The sequence below is a fragment of the Acanthochromis polyacanthus genome, chromosome 6, assembly GCF_021347895.1.
Source record: "Acanthochromis polyacanthus isolate Apoly-LR-REF ecotype Palm Island chromosome 6, KAUST_Apoly_ChrSc, whole genome shotgun sequence".
In the NCBI taxonomy this organism is placed as follows: Eukaryota; Metazoa; Chordata; class Actinopteri; family Pomacentridae; genus Acanthochromis; species Acanthochromis polyacanthus.
The window spans coordinates 8,795,443-8,822,174 of record NC_067118.1 but is presented as its reverse complement, the minus strand read 5'-3'; the positions used below and the strand labels follow the sequence as shown (position 1 = coordinate 8,822,174).

The following is a 26,732-nucleotide window of genomic DNA, read 5'->3' as shown; positions in this document are numbered from 1 at the left end:
ATTTGGCTCCATTCGTCTTCCCATCAATTTTAACCATCTTCCCTGTCCCTGCTGAAGAAAAGCAGGCCCAAACCATGAGGCTGCCACCACCATGTTTGACAGTGGGGATGGTGTGTTCAGGGTGATGAGCTGTGTTGCTTTTACACCAAACATATCGTTTTGCATTGTGGCCAAAAAGTTGGATTTTGGTTTCATCTGACCAGAGCCCCTTCTTCCACATGTTTGGTGTGTCTCCCAGGTGGCTTGTGGCAAACTTCAAACCAGACTTTTTATGGATATCTTTGAGAAATGGCTTTCTTCTTGCCACTCTTCCATAAAGGCCAGATTTGTGCAGTGTACCACTGATTGTTGTCCTATGGACAGACTCTCCCACCTCAGCTGTAGATCTCTGCAGTTCATCCAGAGTGATCATGGGCCTCTTGGCTGCATCTCTGATCAGTCTTCTCCTTGTTGGAGGTGAAAGTTTAGAGGGACGGCCGGGTCTTGGTAGATTTGCAGTGGTCTGATACTCCTTCCATTTCAATATGATTGCTTGCACAGTGCTCCTTAAGATGTTTAAAGCTTGGGAAATCTTTTTGTATCCAAATCCGGCTTTAAACTTCTCCACAACAGTATCTGGGACCTGCCTGGTGTGTTCCTTGGTCTTCATGATGCTCTCTGCACTTTAAACAGAACCCTGAGACTATCACAGAGCAGGTGCATTTATACGGAGACTTGATTACACACAGGTGGATTCTATTTATCATCATCAGTCATTTAGGACAACATTGGATCATTCAGAGATCCTCACTGAACTTCTGGAGTGAGTTTGCTGCACTGAAAGTAAAGGGGCCCAATAATATTGCACGCCCCACTTTTCAGGTTTTTATTTGTTAAAAAAGTATAAAATATCCAATAAATTTCATTCCACTTCACGATTGTGTCCCAATTGTTGTTGATTCTTGACAAAAAATTAAAATTTTATATCTTTATGTTTGAAGCCTGAAATGTGGCGAAAGGTTGAAAAGTTCAAGGGGGCCGAATACTTTCACAAGGCACTGTATAAGGTGTGTGTATCATATTTTTCTTGAACAACTCAACCATTTAATACACTATAGATACAATACAGAATACAAAAGAAAGTAAAATAGTAAATACAACATATATGGTGTGTGTGTGTGTGTGTGTGTGTGTGTGTGTGTGGGGGGGGGGGGGGTGCGTGTGTGTGTGGGTGGGTGGGAGGTTTTTTTTTCCTGGATTCATTTATTTACTCAGGTTCATAACCTCCTCAAACCTGGCAAATATTTTCATGTTTTTTTTTGTTGACTATTTCTTCAATGAACTTCTCATAGTCATCATGTTTTTCAAAAACAAATGACATCATTTCCATCGGAGAGGACTCATCATATTCACCCTCCCAACTCTGCAGTTCTTTGAGGACTTCCATTTGTTCGTCTTTGTCCATTGAAATGACAGCTGGCAGCTTCAAGGCTCCCCCAAATTTGGACTTTTTGCACCAGTCAGCTGCAGCATGCATTAGAAGCACTGTTCCCTGCAGTAAAGAGAAAAACCTCATCAAGGTATTTTGCGTATACATCATTCACAACTAGTTTTTAAAGTTACAGAGTATTTACTATACACTCTTAAACAGATCACACTTGGTACATATTAAAACTGTCTATTATATTTGTCCCAGTTAATGCATACTGGCAGCAAATAAAATCTGTATTGTATTGCTGTGTTTTATTATTATGCAGCATGCATCTAATGTGAAAAACTGTATGGGATTAATAAGGTTAATGTTAAAGTTTTTGTATTTCTATTTTTTTTTTATATCTGTATGTTCAGGATCCCTTAGGAGAAGCAGAATGGTGTTGCTCAGGTGAAGGATGTCTGTGTCTGTTTACAAATCTGTTTACAGACAAGCAGCAGAACACTGACAAACTTCATCTCCCAGGTTTTATCCAGCTGCAATGTTATGCCATTATAAGAACATAAAATAATGAATATGACAATGTGCAGATCTCTGTATGAGTTTCAAGCAACACAGAGCATAGAGTTTCAAGGAAATATTATCACATACTTTACTTTCTGAGAAGTAGATATTAAGTTGTTGGTTAGTGCAGAAATAGAATACTTTCTTACCGGTTCTGTATTTTCCTCTGTTACTGTGGTTTCAGCTCTGAAAGTAATGGAAAATTATTTATTAATTGACTGGTGAAAAACCACTATGCCAAGACTGGCTGCATACATTTGTTTATGTCACACATTGGCATTCACACCCACAAAGTGTTACAATGTTGTGTACCTTGTCTCTCCCTTGGCAGATGTGCTCTTCAGAAGCATGGATTCTGCTTGATAGCGACACATATTGCTGTTGGTTTGCAACCACCGAATCAAAACCTAAAAAAAGGAAGCTTAGTTACTCCACCTAAGTGTGTCAAATGGTAACACCATTAATCACACTGCCAAATAAATGTTTTGTAGATATATGAGTTTTCATATTTTTAGATCAGTATCTGTTTTTTCTTGTCTTTTCATGCTTATTAGGTTGTCTACTCCCTCTACTGATTTTTATTGTAATTGATTCTAAGTGTGTTGATACCATGACCAAGGGGACTATAATATAAATCAATGAAAACGGCTATCAGTGTTGTTTACATGCCTATCACAATGTGAAGTCCTGCCTACATTTTGTTATTGCTGTGCAGTTTTTCCAAATTCTTCAAAGTACGTCGCCACTCATAGCTCTTTGATGCGTATGTCATCAGTCACTCACTAATTTTACTGTAAATATAAAGTCTTTGGTAGTTACTAAAGTCTTTTAGTAATGACTTATTTTGTGTGTATCCTCATTAGCTCACCTCTGGGACAAAGACCTCTGTGACAAACAGCTGCTTGTCTGTTCCAGACATGGAGGACAATTTTTCCAAGCGCTGGATAATCTGTTGTGTCTGGGGTAGCAAGTAAATAGACATACATACTCATAAATTAATGATGTTTATATGTGAAATTACAAAGCTGTATACCTAAAAATATTCTGTTGTTCACAGATGAATTCCTGCACAAGTCACGAATGGTCTGTGAAGAAACTATCATTTCTTACTGAGTTTATTATATAACCTTTGCTGTGCAGTTTTGATGTTTAATAAGGTGTGACATCATGTCATCATTGAGTTTCGAATTATAGCTAAATTTGGGCCTACAACATACCTAACATAATGTGATAAATACAGATTACAATACCGAATATACCTTTCTTAAAAAACAAAAAAACTGAGACATTAAAACTAAAAGTTAATATTACATGTGTCGTTGAATACAGTGAAATGGTCACTGTATAGGTTTTTCAGAGATGGATCAAACCCCCTGTGTTTCCACAAATGCATTCTGTTGGAGAGAACTTTCCCACTCATCAGGTCTCTCTCCAAATCCTGTAATGTCAGATGTATATTTTCAGTTCGTTAGTTTGTTAGTTTGTGTCTGACATACCTGGTTGCCAGGTCCAGTTTGAAGCGTCAATCTGGTAACAAAGTGGTCGATGTAGGTCTACATGATGTGGCAACTATTTACCAGAATTTAAAAACATACACACGTGGACAAAATTGTTGGTACCCCTCAGTTAAAGAAGGAAAAACCCACAATTCTCACTGAAATCACTTGAAACTCACAAAAGTAACAATAAATAAAAATTTATTGAAAATTAAATAATCAAAATCAGCCATCACTTTTGAATTGTTGATTAACATAATTATTTAAAAAAACAAACTAATGAAATAGGGCTGGACAAAAATGATGGTACCCATAACTTAATATTTTGTTGCACAACCTTTTGAGGCAATCACTGCAATTAAACGATTTCTGTATTTGTCAATGAGCGTTCTGCAGCTGTCAACAGGTATTTTGGCCCACTCCTCATGAGCAAACAGCTCCAGTTGTCTCAGGTTTGATGGGTGTCTTCTCCAAATGGCATGTTTCAGCTCCTTCCACATATGTTCAATGGGATTCAGATCTGGGCTCATTGAAGGCCACTTTAGAATAGTCCAACGCTTTTCTCTCAGCCATTCTTGGGTGTTTTTGGCTGTGTGTTTTGGATTGTTGTCCTGTTGGAAGACCCATGACCTGCGACTGAGACCAAGCTTTCTGACACTAGTCAGCACATTTCTCTCCAGAATGCCTTGATAGTCTTCACATTTCATCGTACCTTGCACACTTTCAAGACACCCTGTGCCAGATGCAGCAAAGCAGCCCCAAAACATTACTGAGCCTCCTCCATGTTTCACCGTAGGGACAGTGTTCTTTTCTTCGTATGCTTGGTTTTTGAGTCTATGAACATAGAGTTGATGTGCCTTACCAAAAAGCTCCAGTTTGGTCTCATCTGTCCAAAGGACATTCTCCCAGAAGCTTTGTGGCTTGTCAACATGCATTTTTGCAAATTCCAGTCTGGCTTTTTTATGAGTTTTTTTTCAGCAGTGGTGTCCTCCTTGGTCGTCTCCCATGAAGTCCACTTTGGCTCAAACAACGACGAATGGTGCGATCTGACACTGATGTACCTTGGCCTTGGAGTTCACCTTTAATTTCTTTGGAGGTTGCTCTGGGCTCTTTGGATACAATTCCAACGATCCGTCTCTTCAATTTGTCATCAATTTTCCTCTTGCGGCCACGTCCAGGGAGGTTGGCTACTGTCCCGTGGGTCTTGAACTTCTGAATAATATGAGCCACTGTTGTCACAGGAACTTCAAGCTGTTTAGAGATGGTCTTATAGCCTTTACCTTTAAGATGTTTGTCTATCATTTTTTTTCGGATGTCCTGGGACAATTCTCTCCTTCGCTTTCTGTTGTCCATGTTCAGTGTGGTACACACCTTTTCACCAAACAGCAGGGTGACTACTTGTCTCCCTTTAAATAGGCAGACTGACTGATTATGAGTTTGGAAACACCTGTGATGTCAATTAAATGACACACCTGAGTTAATCATGTCACTCTGGTCAAATAGTTTTCAATCTTTTATAGAGGTACCATCATTTTTGTCCAGGCCTGTTTCATTAGTTTGTTTTTGTAAATAATTATGTTAATCAACAATTCAAAAGTAATGGCTGATTTTGATTATTTAATTTTCAATAAATTTTTATTTATTGTTACTTTTGTGAGTTTCAAGTGATTTCAGTGAGAATTGTGGGTTTTTCCTTCTTTAACTGAGGGGTACCAACAATTTTGTCCACGTGTGTACATCTCTCGAAATCAGAAATACCTTTGGTAGACTTCCTTTTTGTGGTAGTAGTTATTTATTGTTGGTGTAGTATTCAGTTATGGTTTAAACTGGTCAGAAAGTAATTCCCTGCAGTACCCAGGAGACCAGCAGACTTATAGCAAATGTTAGTTATGCTCGGTCATGTTCATTGTACAGAAGTTGGCTGTTGTAACCATGGTGGTTCTGCAGTAAACAAACAGTTTGCACGTGTGGACCTGATATTATTGTTAAGATGCAACACTTTTATTAGTCTGGGTTTTATAATCCTTTTCCTGGTTTGAAAAATCAAGCATGTTGTGATCTCTATCACCTGTTAAGACTTTTTAAAGTTGAGAAACCGCCTGCAGGGTGTAATTCCCACCTCCCCCCAGCAGAGGGCGGCGCAGGACTAAACTGAGCCGCTGAGCGCAGAAGAGGAAACGCGGAAGTGAGCTCAGTGTAAACAATCCAGTCATCTGTGATGTGTTATTACAAGTGAAAAGCCTCTAGTTTGAAGGTAATTTTTAAACTAATACATGTGTTAATAGTGTTATGTAGTAAATGATGCTTTCAGTTTGGGTTTCCGGCTTTGATGTGTTTTCTGTCACCTCTACTTGACAACAAGCTAACGGTTAACTTTACGTTTTTGAGACTGAGAACCAGTGTTTGTTTGTTTGTTTTGAAAGTCAGTGGCTCCCTGTGTGCGGCCAACATGCCTTATCTGGGCGGCGAGGAGACTGTGAGGGAGCTGAGGAGGGCTCTGTCCAACCCCAACGTCCAGTCCGACCAGCTCCGATACAGAAACACCATCCTGAAAGTCATCAGGTAGGCTGCTGTCCTTCCTCCGCACTCCCATCAGCCACTGCGCTTCATCTGCATCCATCCATCAGGTTGCTGGGGCTCCTCCAACATCCTGCTGCACGGCTCTCCAAGTTATTTTGAGGAGGCATAAGAATACTCCACCCTGAACACTGACTAAGTACAAAACAACGTGCAGCATCACCTAAATGTCCAACTCATTCAAACCTGCATCACCTCTCAATAACTGCAGAGAGTACAGAAAAAATGATTAGACCACTCTTGTTTTCTTCAATTTCTTGTTCATTTTAATGCCTGGTACCATTAAATGTGTGTTGAACACGACAAAAATACAGCTCATTCCGTAACACTTTATGTCCTCTTTGACATGCTTCAGCTTCATTATGCAGACCTGATCAAAATCTTAAGACCATTTGATAAATTGCTAGAATTTACCTTTTGCACATTTGGATCTTAATGAAGTTTTAAGCAGAGCTACAATATGCAAAAGCAAGAAGTGGGAGTGTTACTTTTTCAAAGTGCTTTTTGTCACACTCCCCCTTCTTGTTTTTGCATATTGTAGCTCTACTTAAAACCTCATTAAGATCCAAATGTGCAAAAGGTAAATTCTAGCAATTTTTCAACTGGTCTTAAGGTTTTGATCAGGTCTGTATTTACAGGGTTTATAAGAGGACATTTCAAGCCATAAGCAGCACTGCACATGCAAAGGCCTAAAGTGGTTTTCTGTGTACATTAAAGCCGTAGCACAACTCAGAAGTTGTCAGCTCTCACATAATGCCTAAAACTAAAGAATTATGTGAAGCGACAAAGGCAGCCATCTTGACACTGATGGAAATTGGCCTGAATGAGAGACAGGTAGCAAAAAAACTGAAGAGCTCCAAGACAGCCGTTCATTACACCAAGAAAATTCAAGCCTATCATGCTACAACCAAATTGCTAGCTGGTTGTGGCAGGAAACATCTTTCTACCCACCAGATGACCGTCATTTATCTGTTCCTGTGTCAGGAATCGTCATCAGACCTCCAGGGACCCTAAAAATGAGTGAACATTGTCGAGAAATGTGACTTGTTGGACAAGGACAATTGGAAACTAACTTCTTGAAGCTGGTCTGAAGTCACACAGGGCACAGGAAAAGCCCTTTATCAAGGAAAGGCAGAGAAAAGCCTGGTTACTCTTTGCTGGGATCACAAGGATTGGACTGTTGATGATTGGGCTAAGATTCTCTTCAGGGATGAATCCAATTTTCAGTTGATTCCCACTCCAGCCAACTTACTGGTTAAGAGGAAGCCTGGAGAAGCTACAAACCAGACTGTCTGCCCTACAGTAAAACATGGGGGTGGATCAGTGATGATCTGGGGTTTTTTCAGTTTGGATGGAACAGGGCAAATCAACCAGGTCATGTACAGGACTACTCATGAAAACAGTCTTCTTTCATCAGCTGGAAAACTCTTTCCTGCCTCCAATGACTGGATTTTCCAACAAGACAATGCCCCTTACCACACGGCTAGGTCAGTTAAAGCCTGGATGGAGAACCAGAACATTGGAGCCATGCCTTGACTGCTCAATCACCAGATTTTAATTCAACTGAAAACTTGTGGAAAATCATCAAACGCTAAATGAATTAGTTTGAATTAGTACAACAGGAATGAGCTGCTGTGACAACAGAACGATGTCAGAAGGTGGTAGAGAGCATGTCAAGATGCATGGCTGCAGTCATCAAGAACAATGTTTATGCAATCACGTACCAACTCCTGTATGAATCATGGGACTAAAACAGACAGAAAAGAAAACACGGAATCCTAAAAGCTGTTTTTGGCAGAACAATGCCATAGCTATTGATGGAAGAACTTAAGTGATTTTGGTTATTATCAAGAAAACCATGGAAAATGTCTGATATCAGCTCTTAAATGAAACTCTTAAGAGCTATTTTTGTTGTTATCATTATATTTGTAAAAAAGAAATGTACATTTAGTTGTACCAGGCCTTAAAATGAAAAAGAAATTGAAGAAAACAGGGATGGTCTAATCATTTTTTCCATAACTTTATTTCCTCTTATGAACAATCAAAACAAATACTTTAGGATGACTGTATTGAAAATTCAGGCCTCTAAGTGGAAATGCAGCAAAAGTGAATATACCTGAGCTGTGAACACCATTTTAGAGTTCCAGATTGTATTTCATTTTTCACTTTAGATGCTGGAAGTATGACTGTGGGATTAGAAATGTAATCTTTTTTCTGGCACCAGCAGAGTTTGACAGAGTCTGGCCTTCTTCATAGTGAGACAGTGGAATCCTTGGACAGGCCACTTCCTGTGTCAATTATTCTACCTACAGTACCGTTCATAAGTTTGGGGTCACTTAGAAATGTCCATATTATGGAAAGAAAAGCAATTCTCTTTCAATTGAGATAACATTAAATGAATGATAAATCCAGTCTAGGCATTGTTAATGTGGTAAATGACTATTCTAGCTGGAAACGTTTGATTTCTAATGGAATATCTCCATAGGGGTACAGAGGAACATTTCCAGCAACCATCACTCCTGTGTTCTAATGCTACATTGTGTTAGCTAATGGTGTTGAAAGGCTGATTGATAGTAACAATAATAATAATAAATTTGATTTGACGGCGCCTTTTTTGGCACTCAAGGACACCATACAAACAAACATTTCCATATGTACACAATACAAATTAATAACATTAAAAACAATAGAGACAAGGCATCAGAAGGAGTATGCAGTTTTGAACAGATGTGTTTTGAGTTGTGATTAGAAAAGCCTTGTGTGACTGCGTTAGCACATGATGAAAATGTGAATTTTCACGGAAATCATGAAATTGAGTGACCCCAAACTTTTGAACGGTAGCATATCTGCTATCCTCTGTTTTCTCCTTTTGCTGTGTTCATCTCTTACTTTCTGTTATTTTCGCATTTTCACTGACCTTCACTGACTTCTCCCCACATCTTTCTTTTACCTATTCCCTCCTCTTTCTCTTCTTCCTCTTTCCCCCCTTTTGTCCTTCTTCTTCCATCCCGTCCTCTCAGGGCGATGTCACAAGGCGTGGACATGTCTGGTCTGTTCAGTGAGATGGTAAAAGCCTGTGCCACAGTGGATGTGGTCCAGAAGAAGCTGGTCTACGTATTCCTGTGTTCCTATGCCGCCTTAAATCCGGAGCTGTCCCTGCTGGTCATCAACACGCTGAGGAAAGACTGTCAGGATCCGAACCCGATGGTCCGCAGCCTGGCTCTGAGGAACATGACCAACCTCAGGTGAGCTGGAGCCGGTGTTGGCCGTTGTATCGGCCCGTGATTTGGTTTCTGACCATGTTTCTGTGCGTTCCAGGTTACCCAGCTTGGTGGAGTACGTGGAGCAGCCGTTAACAGCAGGGCTCAGAGACAGGGCGGCTTGTGTGCGACGAGTGGCGGTACTCGGCTGGGCTAAACTTCACAATCTCCAGCCCAGCTCTGAGATAGGTATGGTTTCCCATCATCGATCTTTCTGTCTGTGCCTGTCATCCAGTGACATTTTCAGGGTTTTAACACTATTTCTGATTGTAAAGGGCGTGGAGAAAGGAGATAGTCTTGAAGACTTAATTTATTGTGAGATAATGTCCATCCATCCATCATCTATACGCCGCTTAATCCTCATTAGGGCCGTGGGGGGGCTGGAGTCTATCCCAGCTGACTTAAAGTGAAGGTAGAGGACACCCTGGACAGGTCACCAGTCTGTCACAGGGATACATATAGAGACAAACAGTCACACTTTCATTCACACCTACAGATAATTTAGAATTGCCAATTAACCGATTTTGGACTGTGGGAGGAAGCTGGAGCACCCGGAGAAAACCCACAGGGAGAACATGCAAAGTCCATGCAGAAAGATCTCAGGAAGGCCGGGATGCGAACCAGGGATCTTCTAGCTGCAAGGTCGAAGTGCTAACCACCAAGACACCATGCAGCCTTTGTGAGATAACGTGCACACATAAATTAAAAAACAAGCCTGAGTGAATGACATTTTTTTGCTAAAAATTGATTTGAAGTGTCGTGTCACTTTAAAGGTCCCGTAGTGTGCCGGTTTTCTGCAAATTAGTGAAAGCATCACGTCTTCAAAACATGGCTTTCCATTTTTCAGTTGAAAATATTTCAAAGATGGTTCGTTTCAGTGTCCTGTTTTGTGCTGCAGTCTGCTGGGAAGGCAGTATAAAAAACAAGAATGCAAGGCGTCTGAACAAACTGATTAAAAAAGCTGGCTCTATAGTTGGAATCAGACTGAACACGTTGGAGGATGAGGTGGAGAGACGGGCACTTGGAAAGATGGAGGCCATTTTGACAAACATGGATCATCCACTTCATGTCTGCCTCAGTGAACAACAGAACATCGGTGGTGGACGGCTCCTATTTCTGTGCTTTAGGACTGAAAGATTCAGTAAATCCTGCCATCAGCAATTAGATTATTTAATTCAGAAGTAAGCAGATGAGAACCCAGGCAATTGAATTTACCCTCGGAGATTAATAGTTATTGTATTGTATTTTATTTCACCATTACTGTATAATCCTGTTTTTTTTTTCAATTCTTTATTTTCAAACGTAGCTTTTCACAGGTATTCAGCATATAGAGCACAACTTCACTCTCTTTTCTTCTCTTTATCATTTTTTTCTTTTTTCATGATATAATTTCAAACAAGTCCTAAAAAACTATTTTACAAAGTCAGCACGGGGATGTACGTTGATAAAAGTGCTTAGAAACAGGGTGCTTGGACTGCTTTGACCATTATGAGAAAGAGAAATAAATAAACTAATAAATAATAGAAAACCAGAAGTGTCTGTATAATCCTGGTTTTATTTCTGTTTAAAAAAGGCTGTTTTAGTGTCTGTAGCTTGTGCTGTAAACGCCCCCTTCAGGAAGAAGACTCTCTGTGTGTAGGTGATTCACAGCACAGAAAAACAGTTGACCATATGGCAGCTGATGCAGACATGAATGATTTTCTTTTGGCAGGAGGTAGCATTATGCAAATCTTTAGCTGAAGCGTAGCTGCTCAGGAAAATCCTGACTGGCTTTTAAAGTTGGGATTCTGTCTAGTTGTGTGGGATGCTTGAGGAATCATTTCTAAATGGCTTTTACACCAGGCGACTCCAGACGTTTGCACTGTCTTTGGATGCAATTCCTGCCGCTTTGCTGCAGCTGTCGATTGGAATTCCCTCCAAAAATCTCTGGAACTGTCGTCACTTCCGTCACCTTCCATCTTTAAGCAGAAGCTGCAGCAGACCTTAGCTGACCACTGCACATGCTGACTGTTTTCATTGAATTGCTAGCATTAATTTAGGGTGTTTTTAATCTATATTTAACCACTTGTGTGCCAATTTTTGTACATGTTTTTGTTTATTTGTTATCTTTCTTCCTGCTGGTACCTCTTGCCAGGTCATCATTGTAAATGAGAAATTGTTCTCAACTGATCTTACCTGGTAAAATAAAGAATAAAAACAGAAAAAGAAAGAATAACTTTACACCTCCAAGTTTAGAACAGCCACAAAACATAATAAAAATGTATTTTTACCGTATGGGGTCTTTTAACCACAGTTAAACTTGCATTATATTGTTTTATCACAGAAACAAATATTCCATATTTAATCTTTTTCTTGGTGGTCACCTCTAATGCTACAAAAGAAAAGAGGGGCTCAAAAAAGAACTGCTTTGCTAGATGCTGTGTTCCAACTGAAGAATAAAACGACTTTCCCCTCCACATGTGCGTCGGCACAAACCTCCTGTTTCCGATTCTTCCAGACGCCGCGGTGGTGAACGAGCTCTACAGCCTGCTGAGGGACCCGGACCCGGTGGTGATGGTGAACTGCCTCCGAGCTCTGGAGGAGATCCTGAAGGACGAAGGAGGAGTGGCCATCAACAAACCCATCACCCATCACCTCCTCAACAGGTCGGTCCAGAGTCCGATCTTCTGCAGCTGAATGAAGCCTGTCAAAACCAGCAAGAATTACACTTGTGGTTTGGTTGTGTGATAAGGCGGAAGTTTGATGTTTTGAGATGTTTTAAGCGTACTGTTGTGGGGAGAGTGGAGGAGTGAAACAACTGGAAATGTGTTCTATTTTATCCTGATTTAATCCTTGAGAAGTTTATAGCCGGTTTTTACTCCTGTGGCATTTTTCACTCACTGTGGGCTCATTTTTCACTGCAATATAATCGCCTGCATCTCGATGGAAACAGCACAAGTGTGTTGAGAATTAGAGAGAACTCAAAAATGTGTTATGTTTTTTGCAGTGGGACACAGTTATAAAGCTATAAATTATTTCAGAAAACTTGAATTCCTTTGATTATTCATTTTACAGAAGTGGTTCAAAAACTACAATCAACACAGACAACGTTTTTCCAAGTGCCCACAGCTGTTACCAACACTGGGAAAAAAATAAGGGCTCTATTGGATATTTAACATTTTAAATTGTTTGATCACCTATGGTCATGAGCTCTGGGTAGTGACTGAAAGAATGAGATGGCGAATACAAGCGGCCGAAATGAGTTTCCTCTGTCGGGTGGCTGGGCTCAGCCTTAGAGATAGGGTAAGAAGCTGGGACATCTGGAGGGAGCTTGGAGTAGAGTACAGGTCTTTCATGTCGAAAGGAGCCAGTTAAGGTGGTTTGGACATCTGATTTGGATGCCACCGGTGAGACTTCCTTTGGAGGTTTTCTGATTACATCTGCCTGGGAGGAAACCTCGGGGCAGACCCAGAACCTGCTGGAGGGATTATGTATCTCATCTGGCCTGGGAACGCCTCGGGATCCCCCAGGAAGAGCTGGAAAGCGTCACCGGGTTAAGGGTCGTGTGGAATGACCTGCTTCATCTGCTGCCTCCGCGATCCGGCCCGGATAAGCAGAAGAAAATGGATAGAATTTGTTCCTATACTTGTCTCCTATCTGCTCTGTGTAGACACTGCCTGCAGATCAGCTGAAAAGTCCCTGAATTTTAGCCACATGACTGTTGGTTGCTGTTGAGCCACTAATAACTTAGCATTTGTGCAGAGAAATGCTGAATTTTTCATTTTTTACAGGATCTGGTTAGTACAAACGGTTTATTTTTGATGAATTTTTATATTAGACATGTAGAGTAAAATAGGGCTGCATAGTGGGTCGGTGATTAGCACCTTCGCCTTGCAGCTACAAGATCCCAGGTTCACTTCCCAGCCTTCCTGGGATGTTTCTGCATGGAGTTTGCAAATAACTAGGAGGAAACGACTGTGCTATGTGGGTTTTCTCTGTGTACTTCAGCTTCCTCTCACAGTCCAAAAACATGCTGAGCTTATTTGGTAACTCTAATTTGTCCGTAGGTGTGAATGTGAGTGTGATTGTTTGTCTCTATATGTGGCTGTCCAGATATCCTCTGCCTTCACCCTAAGTCAGCTGGGATAGACTTTAGCACTCCCACAACCCTAATGAGGATTAAGCGGTGTGTAGATAATGGGTTGATGCAGAATATAAGAATTTCGATGAACGTCTGTCTTAAGCTTTTATTTGGTCACAAACGATGAGTTCAAGGAACATTGGAAAGACGACATCCGCGGATTCTCTTTGTTTCTGGCTCTGATAAATGGTGTCATTTTGGTGATTTAAAGAAAAGAAAACATGCCTTTCATATCTGCTGCTGAGTTTTGGGGATCAGAGGGTTCGATCTAGTAAATTTCTGCCATTTCTTTTTTTTTCTTTGCTCAATAAGTGCATTTCAAACTTTTTTTCACAGAAGAATAATGTCTTGTTCCTTTCTAGTTATTTGTATTCATTCCGTGTCTGACAGAAGCCCTAATGCGCAGCGCCGAGCCTGTCTGTCTGTCTGTGTGTAACCAGCAACCCTTTATCTACACAGCTAATCAAATCAGCTCCAGCAAATTGCTTCCTGATAGATTTCTCTCTAAGCATCGCTGGCAGAAGAAACTCAGTGGGCAGATATGAGAAGCGGCTTTGCATCATGAAGACAAAGCCACTAAATACATTTCCCGAAATGCTGAAGTATTCTATTAAAGGATAAAGCTGGCGGTATCTTATGTTTTATAATTTTTATCTTTACTCTGTCTTGTAGCTCAGAGCACATTTCTTGCTAATCTCGAACCGTGTAATTTCCTAAAACAGCTGCAGACTGTAGATTTATCAAATGTGGAGGAAGCGGTGCATTTGTTAGGGGCTATTTTCAGCAGTAGATTAATCTACATTTGGTGTCGTACTGAATAATTCCAGACGCAGGTGGGTCTGAATCAGAATTAATTGCAGTTGGGGGACGAAGGAACGTGTCGGACGGTGAAACACTTGAAATCCACTGGAAAGTATTCAGACCCCCTTAAATGTTTTACTCTTTGTTGTATTGCAGCCATTTGCTAAAATAATTCAAACTCATTTTTTTCCTCATTAATGTACACACAGCACCCCACACGGACAGAAAAACACAGAAATGTCAACACTTTGCAGATTTATTTAAAAAGAAAACCTGCTGTAACACTGTGCTGAAAAACTTCAGGGGTCTGAATACTTTCCGTACCCACTGTAGCTGATAGTTTTTAGACAATGCGAAGCTCTGTGTATGTTAGGCTTTGGATGTCCACACGGTATTTGGTGGTAGATGCATGTATTGTCGGATTTTGGTTCAACAAATCAGCCAGATACTCTGCAAACAATTTGTCCAGCAGCTTTGTGCAAGTAGAGGCCAAAGTGACATGAAGGGTTAACCATAAGAACCCCAAAACCGACCGATGGGTTTGAAAGGAATGTTATTTTTTAGAATACTGACAAAATGAGACCATTTATCAGAGCAAGAAACTGTAAACACAGAAAGAAGCACTGGATTTTGACCTTTCTGATAGTCCTTGAAATAATGATGTATGAATTCCACTTGGAATTCTGAGCTTAAATTGTGATATTTGTGATCTCAAAATCGCTTTTTTCTACATGCCTCATTTACAAACCGTTTACTCTAAACAAAATCTGTTAAACACTAAAAATTCTGTTTTCCTCGGTGCAGCTAAGAAGCTATAGAAGTGGCTCTGCAGTGACCAACAGTCACGGCACAAAAATTCAGTAACTTTTTGGCTTAACTGGGATGGAATGCAGGTTGTGTTTACACAGAGCAACAAGGAGACAAGTTAAAGCAACTTCCAAATGTAAATGATAAAATATTTACCTCCGCCAAGGAGGTTATGTGACACCCGGTGTTTGTGTGTGTGTGTGTGTGTGTGTGTGTGTGTGTGTGTGTGTGTGTGTGTGTGTGTGTGTGTGTGTGTGTGTGTGTGTGTGTGTGTGTGTGTGTGTGTGTGTGTGTGTGTGTGTGTGTGTGTGTGTGTGTGTGTGTGTGTGTGTGTGTGTGTGTGTGTGTAGACTATGGTAAGAGGAAGAGCTGATTTAATTTTGGTTGCAATCCGGAAAGGATCCTGGATTCTGGATCGCTTTGTATTTTTAGTATGTTTCAGTATGTGGTCCAAAATAGGACAAAAACATCATAGGTTAGTATGTCGTCCAACAAATTGGAGCAAGGTGTCCAGATAACTCAACTGGTTAAGAAGGTGATTCGTAAACAGAACTGTGTCAGAGACACAGGTTTGATTCCAGCTCATGATCCTTTACTGCATGGGTTTCCTGTTTCCTCTCTATCCTTGGCGGAGGTCTGCGCTCTCTGAGTGCTTTTCTAGTTACATCATGTGGAATCACTATATTTTTTTCCAGTATTAGTACCACTTGTGGACACTTGGCAAAATGTTATACATGTTAATTGCAGTTATTTAAAATATTTGTAAAATAAATATTCAAACAACATCAAATTTCGGTTTTTGTTTGTTACTCCGCCAAGGGATGCTGCGGAGTCATGCGACAATCGGCGTCTGTGTCTGTCTGTCCGTCTGTTAGCAACACAAAAGCTCAAATCGCAAAGTTATTTTCCAAAGATGTTCAGATTGCTCTCGCATATGTGAAAGAAAATCCTCACAACTTAGGAGCAATGTTTTGGTATAAAAATGGCAGATTGATGAGAAACGTTATTACTCTGCCGAAGAATGTGGCGGACTTATGTGACGATCAGTGTTGGTTTGTCTGTCTGTCCGTCTGTTAGCAACATTACTCATAAACAGACTAACGGATTTGGATGAAATTTTCAGGGAAGGTCAGAAATGACACAAGGACCAAGTGATTAAATTTTGGCAGTGATGTAGCTTATAGTCTGGATCCATGGATTTGTTAAAGATTTCTGTATCATTGCCAGATAGCGGCACAATGTCACTGTAACCATGACAACAAGTGAACACTACGTCAGCTGCCTGCTGATGATCACATGATTGTGATCCTACTACAGATCAACTGCTGCGGACTTATCGGGACTTATCCATCAGAAATGATAAAAGGAACAACTGATTAAATTGTGGGGGTGTTTCTGAGTCCCATCAAGTCCCACCGCCAGTTACATATTTAGATCACATGATTCGGTATCCATACATAACGTACACATGCATAACACACGCCTTTGCTCAGGCAAAGTCGTTTTGTTTGTGGGTACATCTATATTAAATGGACACATTCTATGTTGCCGTGATTTCTGGCACAAATTTTTTCAAGATTTCTTCCGTCAGAAACGATACGTCTGAGCAGCCTTGACGGAGTGCATTTCTTGTTTATGATAAATTACATTATACTTGGAATATTGCACAAAAGACACTGAAAAATGAAAAATTCTGCATCCCTGTTCGCAAATGTTAAGCCATTAGTAGCTCAACAACAATCACGTGATAAAGATTGAGGGACTTCTCGACTGAACTGCAGGCTGTGTTGGTAACAGCTGTGTGCACTGGATTCTATTTTTCCCCCCATTTTCGTAAAATAAGTAATCAAAGAAATTCAAATTGTCCTGTTTTGTAATTTGTGGCATTATAAATGTGTCCTACTGCCAAAAACACTTCTAGCTGTGGTTGTACTATTTCTATGGAGGTGCAGGACCTCTTATTGAAGTGAAAAATGAGTAAACAGTGAGTAGAAAATGTGACAGGAGCAACAAAAACCATTTATTTCTTTTTAACCAACCGCTGTGTTTGCTGACAGTTTTTCAGTGTTGTTACCTTACACCAGTATGCAGCAGCGTTTAGCAGATGCAGTCATACTGTTGCGTTAATGTCTGTGTGTTTGTCCTGCCAAGGCTGAAGGAGTGTGACATCTGGGGTCAGTGCGAGGTGCTGAGGGTCCTCCAGCGCTACCGGCCCCAGTCAGAGGACGAGCTCTTCGACATCCTGTCCCTGCTGGACGCCTCCCTGGTCAGCCCACATCCGCCCGTCATGGCTGCCACCCTCAGCCTCTTCCTCAGCCTCTGCTCCGGCCAGCCCGCCGTCAATCTGGCCGCCCTCGAGCGAGTTCGTGGACCGCTGCTGGCTGCATGTGGCAGTGGATCCAGAGAGATGAGGTTTACTGCCCTCTGCCACATACAGGTTAGTGGGGACAGTCCCAGTATGGAGGTGACAGTATAAAAGCGTGGGTGCATCACATTACTTACTAAAGGATTTTTCCTGTACAATGAAAAGGAGAATAATGCACCTGATGATGGTTGTATGTTTGTAGATAGGTGGGTGGGCAGGGTATGACGGTGCAAACTGTATGCAGTACTGTTGTGGCTCTGGGGATAAAAGTAAAGCTTTCCAAAACGGCATCCTCAAAGTTTTTTTCCAAAGATGTTCAGATTCAGATAGTGAGAGGGAGGCCACTGCAGGGTGTGAAGCTGTGATGATCTACTGGATGAGTTGGTTCAGGAACACAGAGACAAAGAGGAACTTTGGCAGGTTTGTGTTGCAATGGTGTGCCGAAGTAAAAACACTAAGAGTCAAAGCTCATAGTTATCACGAAAATATTCGCACAGTTGTAGTTCTTAAGTAAATCTTAAGCCCAATTTCATTCTTCTAAGAGCCCTTCGTTCTACAAGCTGCCTCAGGTGAATTTTCCTAAAAGTTCAGTTGCATTCCAGTTACTTTCCTCTTTAGGGAAAGTTTTGGAGCCAAATTCAAATCAGCGTCTAGCCAGTCATGAATGTGTTCCTCCCAAGGGGTGGTGTTGAGCATCACTGTCTGGGAGAGGTCAGAGGCCAAATACCTTATAACTTAGTCTTAGTTCATTTCTTGAATGTAGAAATCAAATTGTTCAGCATTTGTGGTGATCACAGATCTGAAATAACACAGAATAAATGATTAAAATGGCACCAAACACAATATGTTTATCTCCTAGGGTTCCTGAGACAATAGTATAAGGTGTAAACATAAGAATAAACTTACAGATTGTAGCCTGAAGTCTACAATCTGTGAAGGTAAACTTATAACATGGTTAAACATACAAGCACATAAGAAAAATAAGACCTAATAATAAATATATATATATGCTTATAGTGAGAAGTGTCTCTGCCTTTTGTAAAGGTTGTGTAAATTAACACAATGATATTTTCTGCACTGCTGTCTTTAATTAGTTCATAATTTTCTTTGTCAGTGGAAATCTCATGTGAAATATGTGCATGGAAACATTTTGAGAAATAAATCAATGTGGTTTTGTCTCTTTAAAGCTGCTGTTACGTTCCATCCCCGGCCTGATGGGGGCGCACTACAAACGCTTCTTCTGTGGCTATGCCGAGCCGGCCTACATCAAGCAACGGAAGATGCAGGTGCGACCTGTTTGATTCAGTGTTGCATGGTTTTGTTTTTGTAAACAAATAGTGGTGTGAACGTCCCTGTTTCCCAGACTGAACATGTCAGCATGCACCTGTTCAGAAAGGTCTTCTGTGCAGTAAAACTCAATTATAATCCCATAAATATTAAAAATTAGAAGATAAAAATGGGATTTGTCTGTAAAATAAATAGCAGAAATTTGAAAAAAAAAAAAAAAACTATAATCAGCATGTACAACATTTTTTCAGGTTCCTCTGAGTGTGACAAATACTGGAAAACTCTGACTCTACATACTATTTGTGTACAGTTCAGCTGAAAGTTGACTGTTTTTTACAGAATGTGGTCCTTTATTTTTGGTGATTATTTGCTTTAACGACATGTCACATCACACATAAATTCAGAAACTTTAAAAATCTGCAATTGATTCTGTTTTTACAGCTTCTCGCTCTGATAAATGGTGTAATTTTGACATTTTTTAAAGAGAACACGCTATTGAAATCTGCTGATGGTATCTACTGTATATCTGTCAGTAAAGTTCCTCTGTTCGTCTGAAACTGCAGAAAAATATGATGTTAACTAACCTGTTCTCTAGACTGTGCGTGTCAGTGCCCTCGTACAAGCATCCAGGAAGCTATATTGGCTTTTGATTACAGAAATAGGTCACCCATTTAAAAAAATCCCACGGACCACTTTGACTGAGCTGTCGTGCTTTTTGAACAGGATTCCACTCTAAACACAGAGAGTAAGTTCTCCCCCAAGAAACACGATGGAGTTATGTGACGGTCAGCGCTGGTTTGTTTGTCTGTCTGTTAGCAACATTACTCCAAAACGGGTTACACAATTTCTGTATTCTATATGTTAAACATGGCATGGACACATTTCTGCACCAATATTGATCCAAAAGCATCGCAGAGAGCAAAAGACACACTTTTTTGTGCCTTCACTTTCCTCAAAAATTTTACATCTGTCAGACTACAAATTCAAATGTCCATAAAAATAAAGATTTACAGCAAAGGACACAACAGCTCAGGTTGATGAGACTCGTTGTTGCTCCACCAAGGAACGCAGCAGTGTTATGTGATGATTAGCATTGTTCCGTCCGTCCATCCGTCTGTCTGTCTGTTAGCAACATTACTCAAAAACGGACTTGGATGAAATGTTCAGGGAAGGTCAGAAGTGACACAAGACCCAAGTGATTAGATTTTGGCTGTGATGCGGAAATACTAAAAAATAAAACAAAGCTACAAGTAAGAAAAAGTAGAAAAAAGAGCAGGAGCGATCACATCACAGTGACGCATGGGCACTAAACCTTTCTATAAAAGTCAATATCTGTAAAAATCCAAATGATACATAACAGACACTTGAAGAAGTAAGCCATCTTGTTTAAAGTTATGATTATGTGGTGTTCTCAAAACCCATTTCTACATGTTTAAGATCAGTTTATGGAAATTTCAAGGACTGTCAGAAAGTCAAACAAAGGATTCGTCCTGTTTTTACATTTTGTAATTACGATATCTTCTATCATTTTGTGGATTTTTCGAAAAAATTTCTCCCACATTTACAGTTTTACGTATGTGAAGATCAGTTGACTCATTTTAGTGAGCCGGTTGAAACTTATCATGTGACGCTTTTTGTGGCTTTCGATAGAACAGTCTGGGAAAATAACCCTGATAGTGTATTCAGATGTGTCTTGACGTGGGCTTGAGACTGAAACGTCTGAACAGAAAGAATGTCTGATTTCACAGTGTGGAAGTTTCCACCCTACCAGCTAATTTCACCTCTAAAGAAACTGTCTAGTTTCCATCAACACACTCTTTAGTCATCACTCAACTTCAATTATGTTATCCATCCCTCCACCCATCCATCTATCATCCATCCATCCATCCATCCATCCATCCATCCATCCATCCATCCATCCATCCATCCATCCATCCATCCATCCATCCATCCTTCAATCAATTCATCCATCTATCTATCGTCCATCCTCTTTCATCCATCCATCCATCCATCCATCATCATCCATCCATCCATCCATCCATCCATCCATCCATCCATCCATCCATCCATCCATCCATCCATCCATCCATCCATCCAGGATTTCTTTCCTGTTAAGCATCCCTGGAAAACCTCTGATGTAAGGTACCAATAGAAACATTCTCCTCGAGAGAAGCAGCGATTCTGTATTCTGTAGAAGAAACTGGTTTTGGCTGCTTGTTGTCGTAACGTCATTGTTGTAATCACCACATAAACCTTACAGTCGTAGGTGCAGTTAGGAATGACCAGTAAATTGAATTCTTGGCCTTCTGACTCAGTTACCTTTTCTGCTGAATTTGACCGTGAGCTCCATTTCACTGGCACTGTGAACAACATGCTGAGATTCTTGAACTACACTTGGAACAGCAACTGACTCCTAACCCAGAGGAGCAATTTCTGGCTTTCCAGCAGAGAATCGTGATCTCAGACTTGGCAATCTTGACTTTTATCCCAGCTGTTTCACACTCAAACCTCCCCAGTAACAGCAGAAGGTCAGAAGTAACAGAAGCACATCATCTGCAAAGATTTGAGAAGCATTTCTGAGGTTCTCAAAATTGGATTTATACAAAAAGAAACTTAGAGTCAACAACTGAAACTGTGAATTTTGTGCAAAGGTCTGTATGTCTGTCTCAATACTTTTAAAGTGTTTCTTCCTTTTCACTTGAGGTGCTTAACTGTATAAACTGCTTTTTTTTTGGGTAATTTCATCCTACATTAAATGTGTTTTTTACACAAATGTCAGCAGATCTGTCACAGTGTCTGCTCTTGACTTCATTTTTCTAAAATTTAGCATCAATTTGGTATCAAAGTAACAGATTTACCCCAAATCCAACCCTCTTCTCTCCCTGGTTGCACAAACTCGTTTTTTTTCACTTAATGTACTAATAAAATGGTAACATCAACTGACTCTCTCAACATTCACCAACTGGTGGCTCTTTTTAATACTTAAATCGTATAAATGGCTAAAGTACCTCTGTAGTTTCTGCCCAGATGTAGCAGCAGCAGTCTGGTATTTTAACAGTGCTAAAGCTTGCGCTGTTGTGTTTGCAGGTGCTGGTGGAGCTGGTAAATGATGAGAACGTAGCGATGTTACTGGATGAGCTGAAGGGATACTGCACGGACGTCAACACTGACACTGCACAGGCAGCAATCTCAGCTATAGGTAAACATTCTCGCACCATTCCCTGCAGACACTTTCTTGTATCTTGTGTCACTAATTAGCGACACTTTACACTTCAGATTACAAGCAGGTCAAAAGTTTGGACACACCTTCTCATTCTGTGGTTTTTATTATTTAATTGTTTTGTACATTGTAGATTATTACTGAAAACATCAAAACTATAAAAGAAAACATATGGAATTATGTTGTAAACAAAAAAGTGTTAATCTTCAGTATTAATCTACAATGTACAAAAAATACAAATAAATAAAAAGCATGGAATGAGAAGGTGTGTCTGACCTTCTGACTGGTTGTGTGTCTTGCGCTACAGTGTAGTGCAAATACACACGTGGACAAAATTGTTGGTACCCCTCAGTTAAAGAAGGAAAAACCCACAATTCTCACTGAAATCACTTGAAACTCACAAAAGTAACAATAAATAAAAATTTATTGAAAATTAAATAATCAAAATCAGCCATCACTTTTGAATTGTTGATTAACATAATTATTTAAAAAAACAAACTAATGAAATAGGGCTGGACAAAAATGATGGTACCCATAACTTAATATTTTGTTGCACAACCTTTTGAGGCAATCACTGCAATTAAACGATTTCTGTATTTGTCAATGAGCGTTCTGCAGCTGTCAACAGGTTTTTTGGCCCACTCCTCATGAGCAAACAGCTCCAGTTGTCTCAGGTTTGATGGGTGTCTTCTCCAAATGGCATGTTTCAGCTCCTTCCACATATGTTCAATGGGATTCAGATCTGGGCTCATAGAAGGCCACTTTAGAATTGTCCAACGCTTTTCTCTCAGCCATTCTTGGGTGTTTTTGGCTGTGTGTTTTGGATCGTTGTCCTGTTGGAAGACCCATGACCTGCGACTGAGACCAAGCTTTCTGACACTAGGCAGCACATTTCCCTCCAGAATGCCTTGATAGTCTTCAGATTTCATCGTACCTTGCACACTTTCAAGACACCCTGTGCCAGATGCAGCAAAGCAGCCCCAAAACATTACTGAGCCTCCTCCATGTTTCACCGTAGGGACAGTGTTCTTTTCTTCGTATGCTTGGTTTTTGAGTCTATGAACATAGAGTTGATGTGCCTTACCAAAAAGCTCCAGTTTGGTCTCATCTGTCCAAAGGACATTCTCCCAGAAGCTTTGTGGCTTGTCAACATGCATTTTTGCAAATTCCAGTCTGGCTTTTTTATGAGTCTTTTTCAGCAGTGGTGTCCTCCTTGGTCGTCTCCCATGAAGTCCGCTTTGGCTCAAACAACGACGAATGGTGCGATCTGACACTGATGTACCTTGGCCTTGGAGTTCACCTTTAATTTCTTTGGAGGTTGCTCTGGGCTCTTTGGATACAATTCGAACGATCCGTCTCTTCAATTTGTCATCAATTTTCCTCTTGCGGCCACGTCCAGGGAGGTTGGCTACTGTCCCGTGGGTCTTGAACTTCTGAATAATATGAGCCACTGTTGTCACAGGAACTTCAAGCTGTTTAGAGATGGTCTTATAGCCTTTACCTTTAAGATGTTTGTCTATAATTTTTTTTCGGATGTCCTGGGACAATTCTCTCCTTCGCTTTCTGTTGTCCATGTTCAGTGTGGTACACACCTTTTCACCAAACAGCAGGGTGACTACTTGTCTCCCTTTAAATAGGCAGACTGACTGATTATGAGTTTGGAAACACCTGTGATGTCAATTAAATGACACACCTGAGTTAATCATGTCACTCTGGTCAAATAGTTTTCAATCTTTTATAGAGGTACCATCATTTTTGTCCAGGCCTGTTTCATTAGTTTGTTTTTTAAAATAATTATTAATCAACAATTCAAAAGTGATGGCTGATTTTGATTATTTAATTTTCAATCAATTTTTATTTATTGTTACTTTTGTGAGTTTCAAGTGATTTCAGTGAGAATTGTGGGTTTTTCCTTCTTTAACTGAGGGGTACCAACAATTTTGTCCACGTGTGTAGGTATAAGTGTTTGCTAGAAGTTCCATATTGAGCCCCTTCTCAGCAAAGTAACGGAAGTTTTACATGTTCCCAAAATGTTTTCAGCTCAAAATCAAGCATAGGTGGTTCTTTTCACCATGACTCTGTAACTCTTAGCTGTTCTAAATTGGCTGTTTTAGTGTCTGTTGCTTTACATGAGCTGCTTCCCCTTCAGGAAGAAGACTTTCTCTACGCCTGTGACGAGTGTGTCAGATCAGCACTTGTTTTTCCTTTTAATTTTCTGTTTGGTTGATCATTTTACTTGTCGATATCAGCAAATTTTCAGCACAGTGGTTTTTAACTCTAGTATTTGGTGAGTTTGTCAGATGACGTTTTGGCTGGAAGTGACTCGACTGCCCATCGATAAGCTTTGTTTTAGTCGCTATTCGATGCTTGTTCTGTTGTCTGACAACAGAAACAGAAAAATATGTGAACAAGCTTAGTTTAGGTTGAACTGAAGCACAATATTCAAACACTATAACCCACTCAGTCCTTGTTCACTGCTTACAATTTCACGTTTCTAACATCTCTGCGTGTCCTTCAGCCTTACAGTTTCCACACAACTCTGACCTGTGAGCATATAATCAAAGCTAAAGGTAACGTTAGCCACATTAACTGCACAACATGCTAACGACTGCTGCGGTGACAATCAGCAATAATAACAGTAATCCCCTAGATCTACAGTTCCTTGGATGCTGGGAGTGCATGAAGGTATTTGTGTTCACTCTTGCAGCCAACAGCAGAATATTTGATGAGCTGAATTAGTTCAGAGTTAGCGGAAATAGTTCTAGAAAGTAAATAAACCTGGTGGCCTGTGAGGCAGTTGGTTAAACATTACCAGTGTTTCCAGACACTTATGATTTTCCAGCTTTTATTTTTAGCCAGCTCATAATAGCACACTCTTATTCTTATACGCACCTGTAGAAAAATCACAGTTTGCTCATATATAGGAAGATTTTACTCTTGAGGAAGATTTTTCTCCTTAAACTTTTATTGGACACTGTGTTTCTTTAGCTCAGGTATATTATGACTAGTGTCTCTGTTCACTCCACACTTTATTGTCTTTTCAACCTCCCTGTAATACAAAGGTCAACATAATTCTCATCACACTTGTTGATCAATGACTAGAGAGTGGGAAGGAAAACAGTAGTGTCCTCGCTTTTGACAACCTCTGGTACTATAACCTTTTAAACCTTAAGCAATTTCTGGGCATTTTATAGTCTCTGTAAGCTCATTTTTCACTGTAATATAAAGTCCTGCACCTCTATGGAAACAGCACAACTAGAAGCAGGGGGAAATAAGTGCAGCATGACACATAATGCCAGAAATCACAAAGAAAGGAAAACTAAATTTCTGTTATTACTTCGTTTACAAAAATGGTGGAGAAAAAACTCAAATCAATATGCTAAACCTGTGCCCGCATGTGTTACCAATACTGGGCAAAAGGTGACTGTACATGCTATAGATATTGTGCTGCTTTCATTTTTAATTTGTTTCCATACTTGTCTCTTATCAGCCAAGTTATTCTATTAATTTTTTTCACATGATACTTGCTTGCAACTGACTGACTAATGGCTTCTCTGTTGCTCCGAGGAGTCCAGAAATTTCTTTTTTTTAACAGAATCTAAGAGAATAAATGGTTTATTTTTGGCAATTTTTTTTACTGAGATGTGATTTAGTTAGCTAGAAAATTTAACATCCAGTCATTCTTAGCTGACAAATGGTGTCATTTTTGAAGACATGAAGATGCTCTATTTAGACTGTTTATAAGCAGGATCTGAGTGCAGGATGTGGTAAGTGGGCTGAAGATATGGAGGTGTTGAAGTCTCATCACCCAGCGATGCGGAGGTGTCGGAAATCCTGTGATTAGAATCAAACTGTTAGGTTTTGTTTTGTTTTATCAGTGTGTCTGGTTTGCATGCAGGTCGAATTGGACGCAGCTACAGTGACAGATGTCTAGAGATCCTCACCGGACTGCTCGGCCTAAAGCAAGATCACATTACTTCTGGTAAAGCTCAATCCTACAGCTCCCACAAATATGCATTCAAATGTAGTTGCGCCATTCCAGAAATGGAGGAATTGTTATATCCCACCCATCAAATTTCAAATAATCCACAAACAAAATACTAAAACATGCAGTTGTGTAAATGTACTTGCCTGAGATCAAATCTAAAATTGACTAGGAGAAAAGAATGTTTGAAAATATTTTTGAAATACCAAATAAGTCTGGAGTTCCCCTTAAAATGCCATTTTTTTCTTGCCCCAACCCTCCTCATGACCAAATTAAATCTCAAATAAAACTCTTAAAATTAAATTTAAATGTCCTTTATTTCGTATTTTTCATTTATGTCTCTTATAATTGAGGGAACTTTTTTTTTTAATCAACATAATACTTTACATAATAATGATTTTTCATGGAACATGTGTCCCACGACGACCCTGTTAGCAAAACCTTTTGAGCTGGTAGAAGAAGAAGAAAACAGTGAATCTCATGAAACGCTGGAATTAACATGAGCAAACAGTTTTCCTAAAGAATGGGTAGAGCAAAGCTCTGTCCTCTCTTCTATTTTTCATATTTTCGTAACATTGTCAGCCTTGATTGAATGTCTCACTCTACCTCATATTATCAGGACCAGACTAATTCTTTTGACTGTTTTCCATCAGTCAGTTTGTCTGCTTGGTCAGCAGTAACAGCTAGCTAAACATCTTGCTTCTACTGCTGAGAAAAAGCTAACATTAGTATGGATTAGCAACCCTGTTACTGGGATTAGAGTAGGGTTAGCAAACAACAAATAAAACATGGAATAAAAATGGTGTCGTTGATGTGTAAGCTGAGACAATCAATCTTTT

General features: G+C 40.0%; 1 protein-coding gene across 1 annotated transcript in view; it reads left to right on the top strand.

Moving 5' to 3' along the window:
- Window positions 1-5,612: 5,612 nt before the first annotated feature.
- The window catches only part of ap4b1 (adaptor related protein complex 4 subunit beta 1), a 36,862-nt gene continuing 15,742 nt past the window's right edge, over window positions 5,613-26,732 (top strand). The window contains exons 1-9 of the mRNA XM_022220629.2: window positions 5,613-5,725; window positions 5,895-6,033; window positions 9,069-9,293; window positions 9,367-9,497; window positions 11,806-11,953; window positions 17,188-17,473; window positions 18,589-18,687; window positions 21,776-21,887; window positions 25,807-25,890. Of these exons, the coding sequence (XP_022076321.1) occupies window positions 5,921-6,033; window positions 9,069-9,293; window positions 9,367-9,497; window positions 11,806-11,953; window positions 17,188-17,473; window positions 18,589-18,687; window positions 21,776-21,887; window positions 25,807-25,890 (1,198 nt within the window). The 5' untranslated portion in view covers window positions 5,613-5,725; window positions 5,895-5,920. The remainder of the gene's footprint in view (window positions 5,726-5,894; window positions 6,034-9,068; window positions 9,294-9,366; window positions 9,498-11,805; window positions 11,954-17,187; window positions 17,474-18,588; window positions 18,688-21,775; window positions 21,888-25,806; window positions 25,891-26,732) is intronic.